Source organism: Lissotriton helveticus, chromosome 7, assembly GCF_964261635.1.
Source record: "Lissotriton helveticus chromosome 7, aLisHel1.1, whole genome shotgun sequence".
In the NCBI taxonomy this organism is placed as follows: domain Eukaryota; kingdom Metazoa; phylum Chordata; class Amphibia; order Caudata; family Salamandridae; genus Lissotriton; species Lissotriton helveticus.
Genome location: NC_136068.1, coordinates 97822456 through 97842220, shown reverse-complemented (window position 1 = coordinate 97842220; position 19765 = coordinate 97822456). Strand labels below are relative to the sequence as shown.

Below are 19765 nucleotides of genomic sequence, written 5' to 3'. Positions count from 1 at the left end.
TGAATGTAAGCGATTCCGTGAGAATCTGATGTGAAGAATGGTGTGGCAATACAAAGGAAGCAAGTACATTACAGGGCTTCAGGCAGGGCTTTTGTATGCTCTCATCACAACCCAAGGGAAGTCACCTTTAATTTATTTTCTTTTTGGGAAAAATAAGTGCACTCCGAGAAGAAGTTTCTTTCAGAGGAAATTTAAAACAATGCAAAACACAGAGCAGAATTAGCCATGTTGAATCTTTATTATATTAGTGCCAATGCTGTCCACAAATGAATTTTTGATGATGGGCTCCTTTCTGGACACCCTCAGAATCTGTAAACAATATATTTGGTATACAGGATGTGACAGAGGGTTCCTACCAAGTGCTGTAGAGCCCAGCGACAAAGGGAATTCAGAGCCAGTCAAGGAAACAGCCAATTACATGTTTGTTCTCATGAAATCATCTACTGGAAGAGAATATTTTACTGACTGACCTACCACTTTCTAAAATATGACTCAGAAGAGTCTTTAATTGTTAAAACTCATTTCCTGCTCCATCTTAGGAGGCACTGAGATGAAAAGAGGGTAATCTATGAAGGAATTGCAGCCTACAGCTCTGAAGACTGGCTAAGCTTTTAATGTCCCCGGCCCACACTTGTAGTTCTGAGGGGCTGCTCTGCTCAGATGCAGAGCTGTAAACTACAGGCCTGTGACAACACTCAGTTACTACGTTCTCAGGTGACAGACTGTCTACAATGTCTTAGAGACCTCCTCAAGGTGTACCCAAGCAGGACATTGCTCAGTTTTACAAAAGGGTGACATGGCTGTAGGAAAACCTGGAGACTGGGCAGGTTGCTTCAGACAGCCCTTAAAGCTGAGAAACAGTCAAACGTATCTAAGGTTTTACCGCAAACCAGAGATTTATTGTATATGTAACGCAAATCAGTAAAACAGCGAAAATGAAGGATGATTTAAAATAAAAGTGGTAATTGATGTCAGAAAATAAGGATACGGGGAAAATGATTGATGTTGGCTTGGGAACATCTTTTATGAGAACAAATCATGTCGGACAGACAACTAGACATGACAATATAAAACAGTCACTTGAGTATAGACAAACCTAACTGATATTACAGCAGTGTCCACCTGCTAGTTTTTTTTGTTTTCTATTAAACATATTTTGGCGTCTGTAAGAAAGCACATGGCTGTTTCCTCTAAAGCTCCAGACTCCAAGAGTCTAACCCCCTCTGTCGGCTCAGCTCACCTGCCAGCATCCTACGGCTTTTCCGAAAAGCTACTCCCAACATGTGTGTATATACATTCAAGACATCTGTGAGCACTACCCACATCACCCTTTGGATGAATACAGTTAGCTGAGCGGATTACACACATGTTTATTTACCATAGCACACGTACAATTTACAAAACATTTTGTGATCATTAAAACAGAACTTTATTAAAGAATATAGCTTTAAAATTCACATGTAGACAAATAAATGCTTTGGGTGACTAAATGTCATTTTCCTTTTTCTAAATAAAAAAACCTTTGCAGTGGATGTGAGCAGTGTTCAGAATAAACTAAATCGGACCTCTGGACATGGTGAGCCTTCTGTAGAGAGACTGCGTATAGAGCGAAAGGGGAGTACTTATTGCCTACAGTAATTAAAAAGTCATTATTCAACAGGTCTGGGTATTTTGTAGTGTTGTTGCGGTATCCTATTCAAAAGCACAAATAGTGCTTGTGACTTGTGCTTAAAACATGGCATAGAAGGATGCTCTCTGCCTGCAGTGCTGTTTAGTGGGCTTGTGCTTATGAGACTGTTGGAACATGGCTCAGCATGTGAATCTTCTGGTGAAAAGAGCGGAGCAAGGAGTTGGAAAGAAGGAGTCATTCTCCATTACTTTCTTTGCAAGCAGCCCTTTCTCCCATCCTCACCGGAACACTTTTGAAAGGGAATGTTAACTGAGACCTCACAATAAACCACAGACGATGTGACCCGAACCCTGCAAAAACAGAATCCAAGGGCAAGAACTTCTACCTTTGCACCATTAGACATAAATAAATTTAAAAATACCACTCCTTCGGTGTGGGCACATTAATAGGAAAGGTTATTATTGCTTAATTAATTGATATAGTAGATATGTGGCTATGCAAGTGGAGATGCTACATATCAGAGACTTGCCTCAACATGAGCCTCGCCTCATATGAGCAATGCCTGCAGGAATATTACGAAGGACAGTGGCAGGATTTGCTGCCCGCTTGGAATAGGAAAAATTCTTTCCACAAGGCATGTGCCAAGGGTACATATAGTATGGTAGGTGGTGATAGTGTTGAAGTGAGGAAGACTGCCAAGGCCCGTCCCATCGCCTATCCTCTTGTTATCATGTTAAACATTTAAAAACAATTTTGCATTTACGTTGTCCAACGCACTACCTGCAGAACTGGTGGATGGGTCAAATTGTTTCGTGGAGAACCAGAGCAGGTGGTTGTGTGAAGCCTCTCAGTCTGCCAGCCAGATATGGCTGGAACAGTCTGTGTCCCATATCCTTAATTTATATTTGGTTGTCTGTGAAAGTCCTTGGCTGCTCACTCCTTGCTGGATGAAAACACTGCTGCAGTTCTTGGCCAACAACTGGATCAACTAAGAAATCTTCCTTACATTTGTTATGATTTTTCACGGATGTCACCATGAAACATGGTGTCTTAAAATGAAAGCAGCAAAACATTTTATAACTTGCCAACAGAATGAAAAACATGGCCTATGTTTCCCAGTGGGAGATGGCAGCAGCAGAAAGTGGCACAATGTATGTAACATACCATAAGCGGACAAGCTGAAGCCCAGTTTTCTACAGATCACAAAATTAAAAGACGTGATGGTAAAACATTGCCTCAATTAGAAATTAATTATCCAGGTAGGCACGAACATCAAAAAACACACCCTCCCTCCTAATTGTACATATGCATCTTTTCAAAATCTATCTCCCAAAAACTCTCTTGATATATATATATATATATTTATATAAATATTTACAATAAATTGATTTGCAGTTCAATAAGTTTTACATTATGGCTTAGAAATTTCTATGCAAAAAAAAATATATGTATACGCATCACATTGATAAGACCAGGAGCAACTGTTCCCCAAGGGCTCCTTACATCTCAAGCTAAATTTCTTACGTTTTGAACAAAGTTATTGCCCCATGGCCCTCAGCCTCACCCATTAAAGCTGTATGTGACCCAGAAATACCTCAGCATGCCACCACAGGAGGAAAGGGAAAGCGTAGGTGAGATCCCAAGTGCGGTGAGACAGTTACGTGGTGCCTGGGGGGAGAAGTGTGTGACTAGAAACAGCTCAGGCACAGAAAGGGGCTCCTGCCACTGAAAGGTGCCAAGCTGTCAAGGGGCACTGCACACTACCATCACTGCATACAGTAGCAGAGTCCAATACAAAGTAACGTACTGGGTGAGAAGCAGAAGTATTTGAATCCCTGTGCCCTTTTCATACACTTAGCCATGCTGGTGTATGGTGTCTGCAAAGCTCACAGTGGTGAAGAATGGATATAAAGCAAAATACTCAAGACTTTATGGGACTGTCTTGAAACTGTCAATATTGTCAGAGTCCCTCCCCCCACACCCAGTCAGTCAACCAAACTCAGCTGCCCCTCAAGCTCGGAAATGTTTCACTGACAAAGCTCTAAGAGAAAGCGAGTCTTGTCAACTTCTTCCAAAAGTGTAGCAGCCTCCCACCCAACCAGCCCCTAAAACATATAGCCCTAACTTGCTTTGTCCGTCTGGAAGGATCCCTCCATAACAAATTTCCTTGTGATAAATACAATTTAATTTGTTACGGTAAGCAGCGAGAGACTCCTCCACTTCTGTTTGGGTACAGCCGGAGATGCAGTCATTCATCTGCCTCCTCATATCACCACTGGTCAGAGCACAATCGATGCCACTTGACCTATGATAGAGCATCCCCACCGGTGCTGGCACAAACTTGTCCATTTTATTTTACCTAGTGAAATATGACTGTTCAACGCGAAGCCTGTTTAGCAATGTAACATTGTTTTATCTTGTCCTTTGTAATGAAATATTTGGCAATCCTATGATGAAAGGACGTTTCACTCTGACTAGTGAACAAAGCCATTCTCTTGAAAACTTCATCTTTGCAGAGAAGGGGGCTGCTCCCTCTTCATCATGAAGAGAACCAGTCGAGTGGGGTGATAGCTACTGGGCGATGTCCGGATGAGATGGTGTGCTCAGGTCCCCACAGGTATCAGTAAATGTCTGGACAGTCTGAGAAGTCTCTGTCAAAGTATCCCCCAGAGTACAGCCAGTCAGAGGTCCCTGTGTAGGGATTGGTCCCTTGAGAAAACCACCTGCAATAAGAGGGAAGTGTTAAAGAACATTGCAGAGGGCCCATGTGAGTTTGTGAAACAGCATGTATAGCCTTTCCATCCTCCCAAGAAAGTTGCATTTCACATGAACATTCACAGACTTGATAATTCATATTTTTACAGCTTTTTTTTTCTTTTTAGTTCCCAAGCTCTATGCATATAGTTTGACTGTGAAAAAACATACGACCGTGTTGTCTGCAATGAATGTAGAGAGAGCAGTAGATGTAAAGCAGACCAAGGGCAAGGCTTCTACCAACTAAACATATATAACAACAGAAGGGGTATGCCCAAATGACCCTCCTATACCTGGGCATAGAACATCAAAGATGTGTAATAGAAAAAAGTACGGAGGGATCAATCAACTATTTATTTTCGTACAACGAACTATCAAGTACCCCGATGTTTACACATTTCTTTCATCAAGCTATACATGATTATATAAAATACACATGTCATAAGACGGGGCTAGATACAAAAAAATCAGATACTTATACAAAGGTAATATATACAAGACATCTACCAAAACATATAATCATATATATATCACAATCACATATGTCGAACATGATATATATAATATTTACAAAAAACTGTAAATATAACTTCGATAGATGTACACTCCTTATTCTGAGTAATACACTCTGAGGAAGGCCCCTATGCGCCTGAGGTATCACACCTCTTCTCTCTTATCTATAGGCGCCCTTATTCTAAGGAAAAAAATCTAAATAATTAGACTCCTCCTAAATCTGTCGACGCGGTCGCGGTCCAGCCATTAATTTCTTGCGGTTTCATCAGGACAAGGGTCATGATATAAATTCATCACTCCCAAACTAAGCCCCCTCTCCGTCTAGTATGTCACGGGTACACAAATACCCGCATCACCTGGTTCCAATGACTCTCTCGGATCCTGGGTATAGGAGCTTAAGGACCCGTTCCGCTTAAGTCCCTGTAGTCTCCTAGTTAATCGGAGCAACATCTCCACCTGGCTACCTGTTTATGCAAAATATTTCAAAAAGGGGGTGGTGATGGACAGAGTATCTGAGTTAATCAGAACACTCCTACCCAGTCAACAGATCAGGGCTTGATCCATCACCGTTTTTTAGCTCACTGCACCATCCCAGTTTAGAACCTGGCTATATGCAAATTAGTCTGTCCCTGGCCCAGTGCATCATGGGAACAGGGCAGACCAAACTACCAAGCCAATTCTTCACTGGAAAGGAAACAAGCTTCCGGGGACCGGTTTCTGGCATTACAGCCGTCTTCGGCCCGGCTTGCTTGAATCCTGATGGTGCAGTGAGCAAGGGACTCATGTCTGAGCATACCCTTCCACACTTGTGGTGGCCAAAATATTTCAAAAAGGGGGTGGTGATGGACAGAGTATCTGAGTTAATCAGAACACTCCTACCCAGTCAACAGATCAGGGCTTGATCCATCACCGTTTTTTTAGCTCACTGCACCATCCCAGTTCAGAACCTGGCTATATGCAAATTAGTCTGTCCCTGGCCCAGTGCATCATGGGAACAGGGCAGACCAAACTACCAAGCCAATTCTTCACTGGAAAGGAAGGAGTAGTTTCTGTTCTGTAACTCCAGTTCTGTAGTAGGGGTATCTCTGTTATAGTCATAATCTAGTGAATAGTCCCGCCCATGTGCGTGGACCCCGGCAATCAAAAATAATCTCTTAAGTTGTCAAAAAATTGCAGAACTGCAAAGACACTTAAGAGAAAATTTAAAGACAAATAATGCAGCCTATATCCACAGGCTACACTGTCCAGTACTTCAACTAGAAATTCCACCAAAAATCCACAAACAGCAAAGCCTGTCCAAATTTCCCTTGCTTTTACTGCAAAAACCCCTCAGAAATGATAGAGAGGAAGGCCTGGACAGACAAGCCCCATAGGCTGTCATTATGTGGCTTAAACAGGATACTGTGCCTTTAAGGAAACCTTCTAGAACCTTCTCCCAGTATCCCAGAATGCATAGCAGGTCCCACTGACTTCAGTTCTTTTTGAAGGCGTAAAAACGCCAGACCTGTAGCATTAATTACATGAACAATTCTCCACCGGGGAGGAGGGCGGGCGCTTATGACTATAACAGAGATACCCCTACTACAGAACTGGAGTTACAGAACAGAAACTACACCTTCTGTAGTAGGGGATCTCTGTGTATAGTCATAATCTAGTGAATAGAATGGCAAGCCCATCCCCACACCAAAGCGGCGGTGGAGAAAAAACATGATGCCACTACTGTGCGAACAAATTCCGCAGCGAAGCCTGCCCAACCTGAGCGTCTGCCCTGGCATCAGAGTCCAGGCAGTAATGCTTAGCAAAGGTATGAACCGACTTCCAAGTGGCGGCCTTGCAGATTTCTGCAATCGGCACATTACGGAGCAAGGCTGTCGTGGCAGCTTTGCCCCTGGTGGAATGAGCCTTAGGCTTACCTCCTAAGGTCTTATTAGCTTTTTGGTAACACAATTGAATGCAGGACACAATCCACCTAGAAATGGACTGCTTAGAGGTAGCAAGACCCGTCCTGACTGATCCATAATTGACAAACAATTGGTCTGACCTACGAATATCTTTCGTCTTATCCAGATAAAATTTCAACACCCTCCTAACATCCAGGGAATGCAAAGAACGTTCCGCCGGAGAGGAAGGATTCTGAAAAAACGTAGGTAAAGTTATGGTCTGGTTGACATGAAAATCAGAAATAACCTTGGGAAGAAATTTAGGGTGAGTACGCATCACAACCTTAGCAGCATGAAATACAGTATAAGGTCCAGTACAACACAACGCCTGAATTTCACTCACCCTGCGGGCCGATGTAATGGCCACGAGGAACGCCGCCTTCCAGGACAGGTGCTGCAACGAAGCCTTGTGAACGGGTTCAAACGGCTCCTTCATCAATCTGGACAGCACCACATTCAATTCCCAGGAAGGCGAGGGAAGCCTGACAGGAGGGAACACCTTCTTCAATCCTTCCAGAAAGTCTTTGATCACAGGGATCTGGAAAAAAGAAGTCTGTGAAGGGCATTTCCTGTAGGCAGTCAATGCAGCAAGATGAACCCTAATGGAATGGACATTAAGGCCAGACTGCGCCAAATGCAAAAGGTAAGGAAGGATGACATCTTCCTTGCAGGTTGTAGGGTCATGGTTCCTAGACTGGCACCAGATACAAAACCTCTTCCACTTGTAAGCATATGAAGTCCTAGTGGAAGGTCTCTTAGACTCCCTCAGTATGTCCATGCAATCTTCGGGCAGATTCAGATGTCCATACTGCACTATCTCAGGAGCCATGCCGCCAAACTCAAAGACGAGAGGCTGGGGTGCAACATCCGCCCCCCGAACTTCGTGAGAAGGTCCGGCCTGCACGGCAACCGAATGTGAGGAAGGAGAGAACGGTGAAGCAGGTCCGTGAACCACCACTGCCTGGGCCACTCCGGGGCAATGAGAATCATCCGAGCCCTGGACCGGGCCAGCTTGATGAGTACCGCCGGAATCAGGGGAATGGGTGGAAAAGCGTACAGAAAGCTGTTCGACCAGCTGATCCATAGCGCATTCCCCAGCGACCCCGGCTGGTAGTACCTGGAGGCGAAGTCTCGGCATTTGCTGTGTTCGGCGGTGGCGAACAGATCTACGTCTGGAGTTCCCCACCTTGCGAAGACTTCTCCCAGCACTTCGTCGTTTATGACCCATTCGTGGTTTTCCTGAATGAGTCTGCTGAGTTCGTCCGCCTGAACATTCTGCACACCCGGCAGATGGGTAGCCGTGACCGTCAGTCCTCTGGCCAGGAGCCAGTGCCAGATCGCCTGCGCCTCCTGTGACAGAGTGCGGGATCTCGAGCCCCCCTGCTTGTTGAGGTAGTACATCGTGGTAGTGTTGTCCGTTTGCACAAGCAGGGAGCTGGTCTGGAAGGACGGAAGAAAGGCCTTCAGCGCCAAGTGAACAGCTCTGAGTTCCAGGAAGTTGATGTGATACGTGGCCTCCACTGGTGACCACGTTCCCTGAATCTGTAGAGTCCGGAGTGCGCTCCCCATCCCAGGAGAGAAGCATCCGTCACGACAGTCTGTGTGGCAATGTCCTTGTGAAAAGGAACCCCTCTGAGGAGATTCTCCGCTGAACACCACCACTTCAGAGACTGAAGAGCATGCAGAGACAGTCGTATCCTGTCGTCCCAGGATCCTGTCCTCTGATCCCACTGGTCCTCCAAGCACTCCTGCAGCGGTCTCATGTGCAGTCGTGCGTGCGGCGTCAGGAAGATACAAGAGGCCATCGAACCCAGTAGAGAAGACACCGTCCTCACTGTTGTAGATGGAGTCGACATAAGAGCCTGAGCCTTCCGAAGGAGAGATAATCGTCGCTCTTCCGAAGGAGACACGCTTGCTGACAGCGTATCGATGGAGGCTCCCAAGTACTGTATGCATTGGACCGGAGTCGGGACCGACTTGGCCATGTTGATGTGCAACCCCAGCTTGTCCAAGAGAACGCACGTCTTCTGGAAGTGTGCTCGCGCTTCCGAGAAGGAGGATGCCTTGATCAACCAATCGTCCAGGTACGGGTAGACAAACACCTTGTTCTTCCGCAGGTGCGCCGCCACCACCGCCATGCACTTCGAGAAAGTTCTCGGCGCAGACTTCAGTCCGAATGGGAGTACTGTGTACTGATAATGATTGGTGCCGACTTGGAACCGCAGGAACTTCCTGTGTTTGCGCGCAATGGGCACATGGAAGTATGCATCCTGTAGGTCTATGGCACAGAGCCAGTCCCCTTGTTGCAACTGAGGATAAATCTGATGCAACGACAGCATGCGAAACTTTTCCCTGCGAATCCACTTGTTTGCCTGTCGCAAGTCCAGAATGGGCCTGAACTCGTTCTTGTCCTTCTTGCGAACCAGGAAGAACCGGGAGTACAGGCCTCGCCCCCTCTGGGACAGAGGCACGTCTTCTATCGCCCTCTTCCTTAACAGGGTAACGGCCTCCACCTGGAGCTCGAGCAGCTGAAACCGCGAGCTGACCGGAGGAATCGATGGAGGCGGGCTGGTGAACCGAAGACTGTATCCATTGCAAACAATATTCAGCACCCACTTGTCCTGAGTAATTTTTCTCCACTCTGCCGGAAAAAATTGGATGCTTCCCCCTACCGGAGTGGGTAACGGATCCGGGGGAAGTAAGTTCCTAGGGCCTAGACCCAGCCTGGCCCTTGGGCGTTGGAGCCGACTGCTGGCCTCCCCTGCCCCTCTGGCGTTTCTGGAACGGCTTACGGAACTGTTGTTGCTGTTGCGAATGTCCCGAAGCCTGGCCACGTCCACGGCCTTGTCCACCGGACCGCCGTAGGAATGAGCGGTACGGCTTCTTCGTCTCCTTAGGCTTCTCGAGGCCCACCGCCGTGAGCGTCTCGGCCTCCGCCTTCATGCGGGCCATCTCGTCGTCCGCATGCTGTCCAAAAAGAGACTTGCCGGAGAACGGCAGGTTGGCCACCCGCTGCTGTGCGTCCGGTTTCAGGGACGTAAGACGGAGCCAGGCGTGGCGCCTCTGGTTGACCCCATGGCAAAAACCATGAGCAGCCAACAGGGAAGAGTCCGCTGCCGCACTGATGATCTGGTTGGCCACCAGCATCCCTTCACTCAGCACTTCCTGAAAATCCTCACGCTGTTCACGAGGCAAGTGCTCCGCAAACCGCTCCAAGGAGTCCCAGAGGGAGCGGGCGTACCGACCCAGCAGAGCCGTGGCACTCGCAGCCTTCATGGAGGTGGCGGCAGTTCCACAGACCTTTCTCCCTGCCGAATCCATCCACCTGGACTCCTTATCCGGGGGAACCGTGGATGACGGAGCGGAGGCATGTTGTTTGCGTGCCGCCGTCACAATGACGGAGTCCGGAGGCGGTTCCGCTCTCAGAAAAGCCGGGTCCGAGTCCGGGGCCCGGTACTTCCTCAGCAACCTAGATGGTGCCGCCTTTGTCACCGCTGGGGTGAGGAAAAGGTCCATAGCTGGTTCCTCCAGGCCCGGTACCAGAGGAAGGAGAGGGCGAGACGAGTGTTTTTGGTGCAACGTCTCAAAGATTACGGACGTCTTCGGCGTGGGCACTGTCAGGGGAATGCCCAGCTTCGCAGCGCCCCTCAAGAGGACATCCTGGAACGCCACCAGGTCATCAATTGGGGACACCCTCGTATCCGGTGATCCCGACAGGGTAGGAGAACGATCCCTGGAGCCAGAGGATCCCGTGCGGGAGCGAGACTCGCGCCTCCTATGGCGGCGTCTCGACCGCGAGGACGATCTGTGCCGCGACCTGTCCCGTCTCCCAGAGCGAGAGCGAGAGCGAGACCTGCCAGTCCGTGGCCTCCCCACCGGTTTCCGTGGTGGAGTCTTCCTCGGAGCCTCCTTGGGCGCAGGTTTCGGGGTCCCCTTAGGAGGTACAGGCAAAAACGGCAGCGAAGTGGACCTCGGAGGAGGAACCTCCGGCTGCGGTGCCGGCCCACGCGGAGGAACCGGTGGAGGCGGGTCGTCCGCTGGAAGTGGAGGCAGCGTCGGCGGGTCCTCTCGAGGCAGAGGAGGAGGAGTGACCGCCTTCGGACCAGGTGTATGCGTCGACCGAGGCCGAGAAGGAGTGTACACCGCAGAGTACACCGTGCCCTGTGATCCTTTAGGCGAAGAGGGCTGAGAGCCCGCCCCTTCAGCCGGAGACCGCTTCCTCTTGCGACCCCCGCTGGAAGCAGTGTGACTCCTGGGACTAGAATCCCTCTTGCGACGCTTCGGAGAGCCTGACCGACTCCTAGACGTCGACCTCCGTCTGCTCGACGTCGAGCGTCGCTTGTCCGGCGTCAAAGGGCGTTTCCTTGACTCCGGCGTCGAACGCCGCCTCCGCGACGTCGACCTCTCCTTCCTCGGCGTCGAACGCCGATCCCTCGACGCCAAGCGCCGATCCCTCGACGTCGACCTCTTTCTTCTCGACGTCGACCTCTTTCTTCTCGACGTCGACCTCTCTCTCCTCGACGTCGCACGTCTCCTCGACGCCGAGCGGTCCTTCCTCGACGATGAGCGTCGCCGACGTCGTCTGGATGCTCTCGACGTCGAGGATCCCCTCGACGTCGACCGGCGGTGTCGCCTCGACGGCGAGCGCCGATGTCTACGACGTCGGTAAGAAGCCCTCGACGTCGAAGACGACGTCGACGGCGGCTTCGTCCGCGGTGGCTTCGACGTCGAGTCGTCCCGATGTCTCGTCCCGGAGCCCCGGGGAGAAGGGGAGCACACCGCCGTCATCCCTCTCGACGTCGTCGTCGAAGCTATCGACGTCGACGGAGACCGGGATCGCTTGCTGGGCTTCCTGCCTCTGGGGAGCCCCCCAGAGGCCTCAGCAGAGGCAGAGGGAACCTTCCCTGACTGCCCAGACCCACCTGCAGCCTGCAGGCGCCTCTCCTCAAGGCCAGACAGCCTGATCTTCGCCCTTTCCTTCAGAGTGCGAGTTGTAAACTGCTGGCAGATGACACACTCCTCAGGGACATGATCTTCAGGGAGGCAGACGATGCAGACATCATGGGGATCACCTCTGGCCTTCTTCCTCTCACATGCTGGACACTTCACAAAGAGTCCAGGCATTTTAGAGCCCTAAAACACCTGAGCAGCACACAGAAGAGAAGAGAAAGCCAAGAAAGTAAACTGCAACACTTTTAGAACACAAAAGTGCCAAAACATGCAATAACCCCTTGAAACAAGGGAGAGCTCAATGCCAGGGTCCTGTAAGCAGGAGCCGGAAAAAAGAACTGAAGTCAGTGGGACCTGCTATGCATTCTGGGATACTGGGAGAAGGTTCTAGAAGGTTTCCTTAAAGGCACAGTATCCTGTTTAAGCCACATAATGGCAGCCTATGGGGCTTGTCTGTCCAGGCCTTCCTCTCTATCATTTCTGAGGGGTTTTTGCAGTAAAAGCAAGGGAAATCTGGACAGGCTTTGCTGTTTGTGGATTTTTGGTGGAATTTCTAGTTGAAGTACTGGACAGTGTAGCCTGTGGATATAGGCTGCATTATTTGTCTTTAAATTTTCTCTTAAGTGTCTTTGCAGTTCTGCAATTTTTTGACAACTTAAGAGATTATTTTTGATTGCCGGGGTCCACGCACATGGGCGGGACTATTCACTAGATTATGACTATACACAGAGATCCCCTACTACAGAAACAAGCTTCCGGGGACCGGTTTCTGGCATTACAGCCGTCTTCGGCCCGGCTTGCTTGAATCCTGATGGTGCAGTGAGCAAGGGACTCATGTCTGAGCATACCCTTCCACACTTGTGGTGGCCAAAATATTACAACAAGCATTTACAATGCAACGGTTTCGCCTTTGGAAAAGTTAGAGCGATTGGCAATGTAAAGGACAATGCCATTTATTTATCTGTTTTCAAAACCAACACAAATACAAATGTTGTCATTTACAATGCCAATAGCTCAAACTTTTCCAAAGGCGAAACCGTTGCATTGTAAATGCTTGTTTTTTTCTTGCTAAAATGTTTTTACTTGCTTCGGGACTATGGCCATCTCAAATTTCCTACTAGGATGCACGTTTTTCTTCAGCGCTTTTTCAAGCGTGATTAATTGCATCAAGTTTGTTTGCCCTCTTGGAGCGGGTTATGTAAATCTTCCAAAAAATGATACCCACGTTTATATCCTGACGCTGTAGCGACCTTTGTTTTTTAAGTTATGTGTTTTTTTTTTTTTTTAATTGGGGCAATGCGGAATCGAATTGACAAACATTTGTAAAGCCAAAAGGTTAGTGAGCACCATTGATTGACCAGGCCTATAACCTTCCCTTGTTTCATGAAGGATTTGATGTCCAGTTCCGCAGCAAATCTTTTCAGCTATGCCACTTTCACTTATTCTTAAGCAATTTATGCACGAGCACAAGCTCGTAGAGGGAGCGTGGTTCTATGTAGATAGGTTCTTCCTTTGTTGCTGTTGTGCCTTTACCCCAATAGGACTTCTTTAGTATACAAATCTGATAAGTTCATCCAGTACCAAAGGTATCTGTGATTTATGATTCACTTATGAGGCACTATGGTTATTGATATTGCCTCCTCTTACATGTAGAACTCATTTAGTTGCATCAATGCACCTGTGTTGCTTCCGTCATTGACTGATCATCTCCCATCAGAAGAATGCAATTAGAATACCATTCACCACGTGGATAATCCCTAAATGCCTATGCACTGGTTGTCCTTTGACACAATGTCTCCCAGTCCTGTCTGTTGCAGGTTTTGGTTTGGGCGAATACTGCTCCCTACTTCTTGTAGCAGCACATTCCATGGCCCTGAGTTCCAGCTCTACACTGTGCGTTTGTCTGTCCTGCACTGGGGCCTTGAGGAACCCTCTCACCCTCCTCTCCCTCTGTTCTGCCTGCTGTCACGGGGCCGTGTTCAGTGGTGTGGTGTGGTGGCCTTGACTGGCTCCATCCAAGCCAGTGAGGGCATTGAGTCGAAGATGAGCATGAATGGTTTACTTACTGCTCCGGCATTTGAAGGGGATCGGAAGAGGGCCACTCCTTTAGCATTTCTTAATTCTTGTCATACTTTTGTTGAACAACTGAGTTCTGTATATTGCACCAGGGTAATTCGGATTTTGGAATATACTCTGACAGTGAGAAGGGTCAGGAGCTTTCCAGAAAAGCAGCCATCTTGTTGGGTGAAAGATTGGTTCACCCAACCAAACTGAGGTACTCATTGATCATTTAAGAGGAAAGTCTGAGTACAGTAACTTAAGTGTCTTTAATATAATGGCATACCTATTTCTTCTTTTTCTGTCTGCGCAAATTGTGTTGCGTTGTCTCTCTATTCAAATTGAGCCACAACAATGTAGAACTTGGTGATGTGGACCACCTTTCAGTAATCCCACATAAACATTCTTGGCTCCTATCCTGCAGTCTTCTTCTCAAGGTATCACCGTGCTATGATTGTGATCCGTTTTAGAGAGTGCTCCTGTAAAAAGCTTTGCAACTGAAGTGAAAATCTGCTGACAATTTAAACTAGCATTGAATTTTAAATAAATAACTTCTTGTTTTTGCCATAATGATAACCCACGGTTGTCATTTTGCGTATTCAAATTGGCAAATAAATAGTAGCCACAGTTCGTTAGTGTCCAGAGGGGCTATGATTGTATTTATTCCGTAGGATTGTGCTGTTTACCCTTCCACAAGAAGCAAGTCTCAAACTGAACTATATTGGAAAAGGCCATTTTTCACCTAATTTCACATTGTTTTCGTGGATTTCTAAGCTGTCTAAATAAACAATGCTAATAACACTAGTGTAAAGTTGCTGGACTGCTTACTTGGCAGCTGTTTTGTTTTTTGTGTGATTAGTGTTCAAGTTCCTAATTTTAGTAGCGTCTAAATCAACGTGCTCTTGACATTTTTGCAGTTGCCTTGGGGATAACTGTATACATTTATGTCCACCTTGAATGCAGGGTAAAATGGAATCAGGATGACCCCATTGTGTTCTTTCAGAGCCCTTTGACCCCCACTTTCGCCCTTTAAACATTCCTCCTATAGCTCTGGTTACGTGTTTTTCTTTGTCAACTACGACACCAGATGGCAACTCTTTTCAGTCGAGCCCAGCCTGGACATTGCAGATAAACAGAACGGAGAGAGGTCAGGAGGCAGACTAAGAAAGTGTAATCGCAGGGGCACTTTAGGACCCGTGACAGCTAACGTTTAGAGCTGATCGCGAATTCCTAAACAATAAGGTGCTGAAAATCAGAATTATATTTCCCGAGTAGAGAACTAGCACAATCGTGGAGAATTTCCACAATTTAAAATAATTGAATGACCTTTGCTGCCAAAGTTTGAACACTAGCTTCATATGTGCCACAGAGTTGTTCGTCCCATTACCTAGGAACTTAGCATTCAGTGCTTGAGCTCTACGTCCTCCGGAAGAGGATGTGGCCAAACGGTTAGAGCAGTCAACCTCGAGACTGGTGAACCGGGTTCCAGTCTCGACTGGGACACAGCATCCTGTGATTGTGGGCAATTTACTTAGGACCCTCCCCCCCAATGCATTTGTCCATCTGTAATGCAACTAGTGCTCATGTGAAGCGCTCTGATACCTTCGGATCAAGCTCGCGCACTCACCGACTGTCTTCTGGCGGGGCTCTCCTCCTCACACGGGAGCCTTGCTCCCTGCAGCACTCCTCCGGCGGTCGCTTTGGGGCCGCGGGCGGGGTTCCTCTCCTCCTGGGCTCTTCTCCTAGATGCAGCAGGGCTCCCTCGCATCACGGGAGCCCTGCAAACCGGCCGCCATGCTTCTTCTTTCTTCCCCCCGGGCTGCGGGGGCGGGCACATCCGGCCGGCCGCGCTGGGATTGGCCGGCCGGCCAACCACTTCCGGGTCGCTGCGGGCAGCACAGCGGCCCTTCTCCTTAGGTAGGCAGGCGGGGGCTGATTTTTACGTACAAATGCCGGGTGGGCACCGGCTCTAGATAACAATCAATCGGGAGTGGACACGGACGGCGGGAGGGGGCGGGAGTGGACACGGACGGCGGGAGGGGGCGGGAGAGGACACGGACGGCGGGAGGGGGCGGGAGCGGACACGGACGGCGGGAAACGTGCACAGGACAGCGAGGGGGGGCGGAAATGGACATCGCATCAGTGAAAGGGGAGGGAACGGGAAAAAACGTAACTCCGCCCTGGGAAAAAATCTCGGGAACGCCCCCGAATCTGGTCCGGCCTTGACGGACAGATCTCTGTTCCAATGGCTAGCCTCCATTTATGGAGCTAGCCAATGGGACAGGGGGGCGTATTCCATTCTCCTTACTGGAAATCAAGAGACGCCTGAAATGGCAGAAACCGGTCCCCGGAAGCTTGTTTCCTTCCCAGTGTAAGAATTGGCTTTTGTAGTCTGGTCTGCCCTGTTCCCATGATGCACTGGGCCAGGGACAGACTAATTTGCATACAGCCAGGTTCTGAAACTGGGATGGTGCAATGAGCTAAAAAACGGTGTTGGATCTAGCCCTGATCTCTTGACTGGGTGAGAGTACTCTGCTTAATTCAGAGACTCTGTCCATCACCACCCCTTGTTGTAAATATACCTGTTTATGCAGTCCTCATCTGCCAAACGAACGTGTGGTCCTTGTTCTACCCGCCACGCTCTCAAGGTGATAGATGAGGACCACATAAACAGGTGATGCGGGTATTTGTGTACCCTTGACATACTAGACGGAGGGTGCTTCGTTTGGGAGTGATGAATTTACTCCCGATATATCTTGACCCTTGCCCTTATAGAATCATGTATAGTTTGATGTAAGAAATGTGTAAACGTCAGGGTAATTGATAGTGCCTTGTATGAAAATAAATAGTTGATTGATCCCTCCATACTTTTTTCTATTACACATCTACCAACTAAAAAAGCAAAGCAAAATGCCAAAACATGGCGGGCAAACATAGGGCTGTAGCTACTAAATGGTTATTGTTAAAGCAGAAGCACAAACGGAAGGCTTTTATTTTTACATTTCTTTGAAATCAGTGAGAGAGATAGAGCTAATCCAATACCTAATGGTAAAATCATTTACAAGCCCAATGACAAAGGCCGGAATCAGCATCTTGGCTTTATACACAAACTGATTAAAAACTGAGAATAGGACTAGGATTAGGTGAGGGCGAAATTTAAATTATGCAGCTTAATTCGTATATTACGGGAATGTCATGTTACGCTTATTAACCCAAAATTACAGAATGGAATGATGCGCTCTTAACAGCAAAGTTTTACAATGGGAATAATATGAACGGACAGAATGCAAAAGGCTGTCGCTCGCACAACTAAGGTTTTTCGTACTTTTTTACTTGCGATCATGCGTCATGGATTAAACTGACGCTAAGGACACTATTTGCGCTAAAATATAGCGCTAAATGTCAGATTTGCATTTTTTTAATTATGCATAATTTCCCTGAAATCAAATTTTGCCAGGATGTGAGCCCCTGTTCACTGATAAGTTCTACATGCAAATAATCATGCCTTAACCAGGAGGGGAGAGCTCATGAGGAACCAGTGCAGGGAGACATTTGGCATTTGTAATAAATACGATAACAAAAAACTGCTACATAGGACACAAGAGCAGGCGAGTGAAAAATGACCATTGTCTCTTTATAAGTTACTCTCTGCAAACACTGCAGTCCAACGCCTAGGCGATGGATGAGTCACATAACTCTTTTCTTTGTAAATGGAGATGGGTAATACAGCAATACCCAAATGGAGTTGGGCATTTCAGCAATACCCAAATGGCACATGATTCTGGAAACCTACTCTGGGTCTAAAGTTGTGGGCATAAAGCAGTATTCGCAGCCATCACCAAGAAGGGAACTGTGCTTTGCTTCCTCTGGGAAAGAGATGGATAAAGAGCATAAAACCCCATGATAGTTAATCACAGCGCTTATGCTAGAGGGCCAGTAAATGGAATTCAGTGAGCTTGTTGACGATGTAGCACACGCAAAGGAGATGCAATGCCACTGGTCATCTGTTATCCATGTAAAAAAGAGAGTAGATACCAAGGTAAGATTCACCCCCTCCCTTATTATCTCACAGGCATTTTATATGGCCAAATTGCAGAACTACTCTGCAGTGTTTCTCTTAGTTAAAGGGTACTCTTTAGTGTTAGCCATTGCATGTAGGATGTAAGTTGTGGGGCAACAGAGCAAATCGATATGAAGGCGGGCATGGTAGTGCATAGACAGTGCACCGTAGAACATACCGATAAACAGTCTGAGACCACTTGTCCTCTTAACAGGTGCCACAAGTTCAAATGCTGCAAACCGAGCTGCGAAAAATCTAAATGTATACACTGAGATTCAGTTAATGATTGTTTTTCACTGGCACAAAACAGTCCAGGAGCAGAAAACCCAATGGTGGAAGGCTGGAAAATGCACTGTACTGTAGGAATATCAACTTGCGCACAAAATGAAGGACATTACATTATGGACAGTGCAGCCCAAGAGCAAACCATCAAGGGATGTAACTGAACTATAACCATGCATCTTCTATGTACAAAACTGAACTGCCCTGGTGTGGAAAATGAAGTGCTTTGTAAGTGCAGCTATGCATAAGTGACACCCTCCACTCTACAAGTCATCTTTGGTTTCTTTCTTTCCCTGAATGAAAGCTTCCACTTCTTTTCTGAAGAGCTGAGCCGAGGGGATTACTGAAAGACGACCTCACTTAACATCTTCCTCACACTGACTGACTGGCTGGCCCCTGCACCTGTTCTTGTAACTAAAAAGTTGGTTTCAGCACCTTTTCCTTGGTACTGACTAAAGGTCTACCTCCCACACCCCTCTCACTGTCTCTTCCTAATTTCTGTCCAAACACATAATCGTGCACCTCATCCAATTAAAGTACCTTGTTCTCCATTCCTCCTGGGTCTTTGCTCGTTCCCTGCGGGCAGCTCGCTGTTTCTCTTCTAATCGCTCCTTCTCTTTGCTGGCCAGATCTGCAATAAGTGAATAGAAAAGACATGAGACAGTGTTGTGTATTGTACATAAGATTTAAAGGAGGCCGTGGCACTAAACAACTACACAGAGCACAAAGTGCACAGCATGCCTCAAAATGGGAATAGTTGGTGCTAAGTAATCTGGCAAAGCAAAAACAAGCAGTCCATGAGTGGGAGGAGCCTCGGTGTGATTCCTGAAGGCCATCTTTGATGGCAACAAAATACAATACTTACCTTTATTTATTCTTTATGATATTTCTGGCAGATGCCATATCTTACAGCAGATTCCTAGCCATATGAATATTAACTGGACACCAGACTGGATCTGGAAACTTCTCACGCAACAGTGAGTTATTTTTGCAATGCCCAACTGAGGCATATCGAGAGGAACCGAAGAGCCTAATGACAACAAACAATAAAGCAGTAGGTGTTATAAAGAGGACTCCTTGTAATCTTATTATGAGTGACACTTTCTCAGCAGAGGAGGCGGGGGGATAAGAAATCTGCAGGAAGAGCAAATATTCATCAGAAATATCATTACCAAACACAATTAGCTTTTTCTTCTGACAGATACTTCTTCCCCAGATAACTCATCCTTTGGGTTCAATTCCCGCCTCGGCGGGTCTCAGGCTCAATTTCCTCGGACCTGATAATTCTCGCCTCGGTGCCTATTCTAATCATGGGTCCCACTCTGCAACTCCGGGCAATAGCTTGCTTAATCTCCACAACGGCCCCAAAAACGCTAGGATGCCTGACTTCACCTTGGGGGTGCCCAGGAGTGGACACTTCACAGGGAAAAGCCAGAAAGGGTTCCAGAGCGGTATGCGTACAAGCGCCGAGATGCCTCATGGTGATTCGTGCGCTATACAAGTACTACACATTTACATTTTTACATTTGAATGATTCCCAAAGCACTGCCCATAGAGATGGGAAATGAGCAGAACCAA

At 47.5% G+C, this 19765-nt stretch overlaps 1 protein-coding gene across 6 annotated transcripts in view; it reads right to left on the bottom strand.

The window, feature by feature from the left end:
* Positions 1-219: 219 nt before the first annotated feature.
* Positions 220-19765, bottom strand: part of OSBPL2 (oxysterol binding protein like 2) — a 341693-nt gene continuing 322147 nt past the window's right edge. For all 6 annotated transcript variants that reach the window (XM_078651596.1, XM_078651593.1, XM_078651598.1 and 3 more), the window contains 2 exons: positions 18728-18818; positions 220-4353 (listed from right to left, as the gene is read on the bottom strand). In XM_078651596.1, the coding sequence (XP_078507722.1) occupies positions 4251-4353; positions 18728-18818 (194 nt within the window). In that variant the 3' untranslated portion in view covers positions 220-4250. The remainder of the gene's footprint in view (positions 4354-18727; positions 18819-19765) is intronic.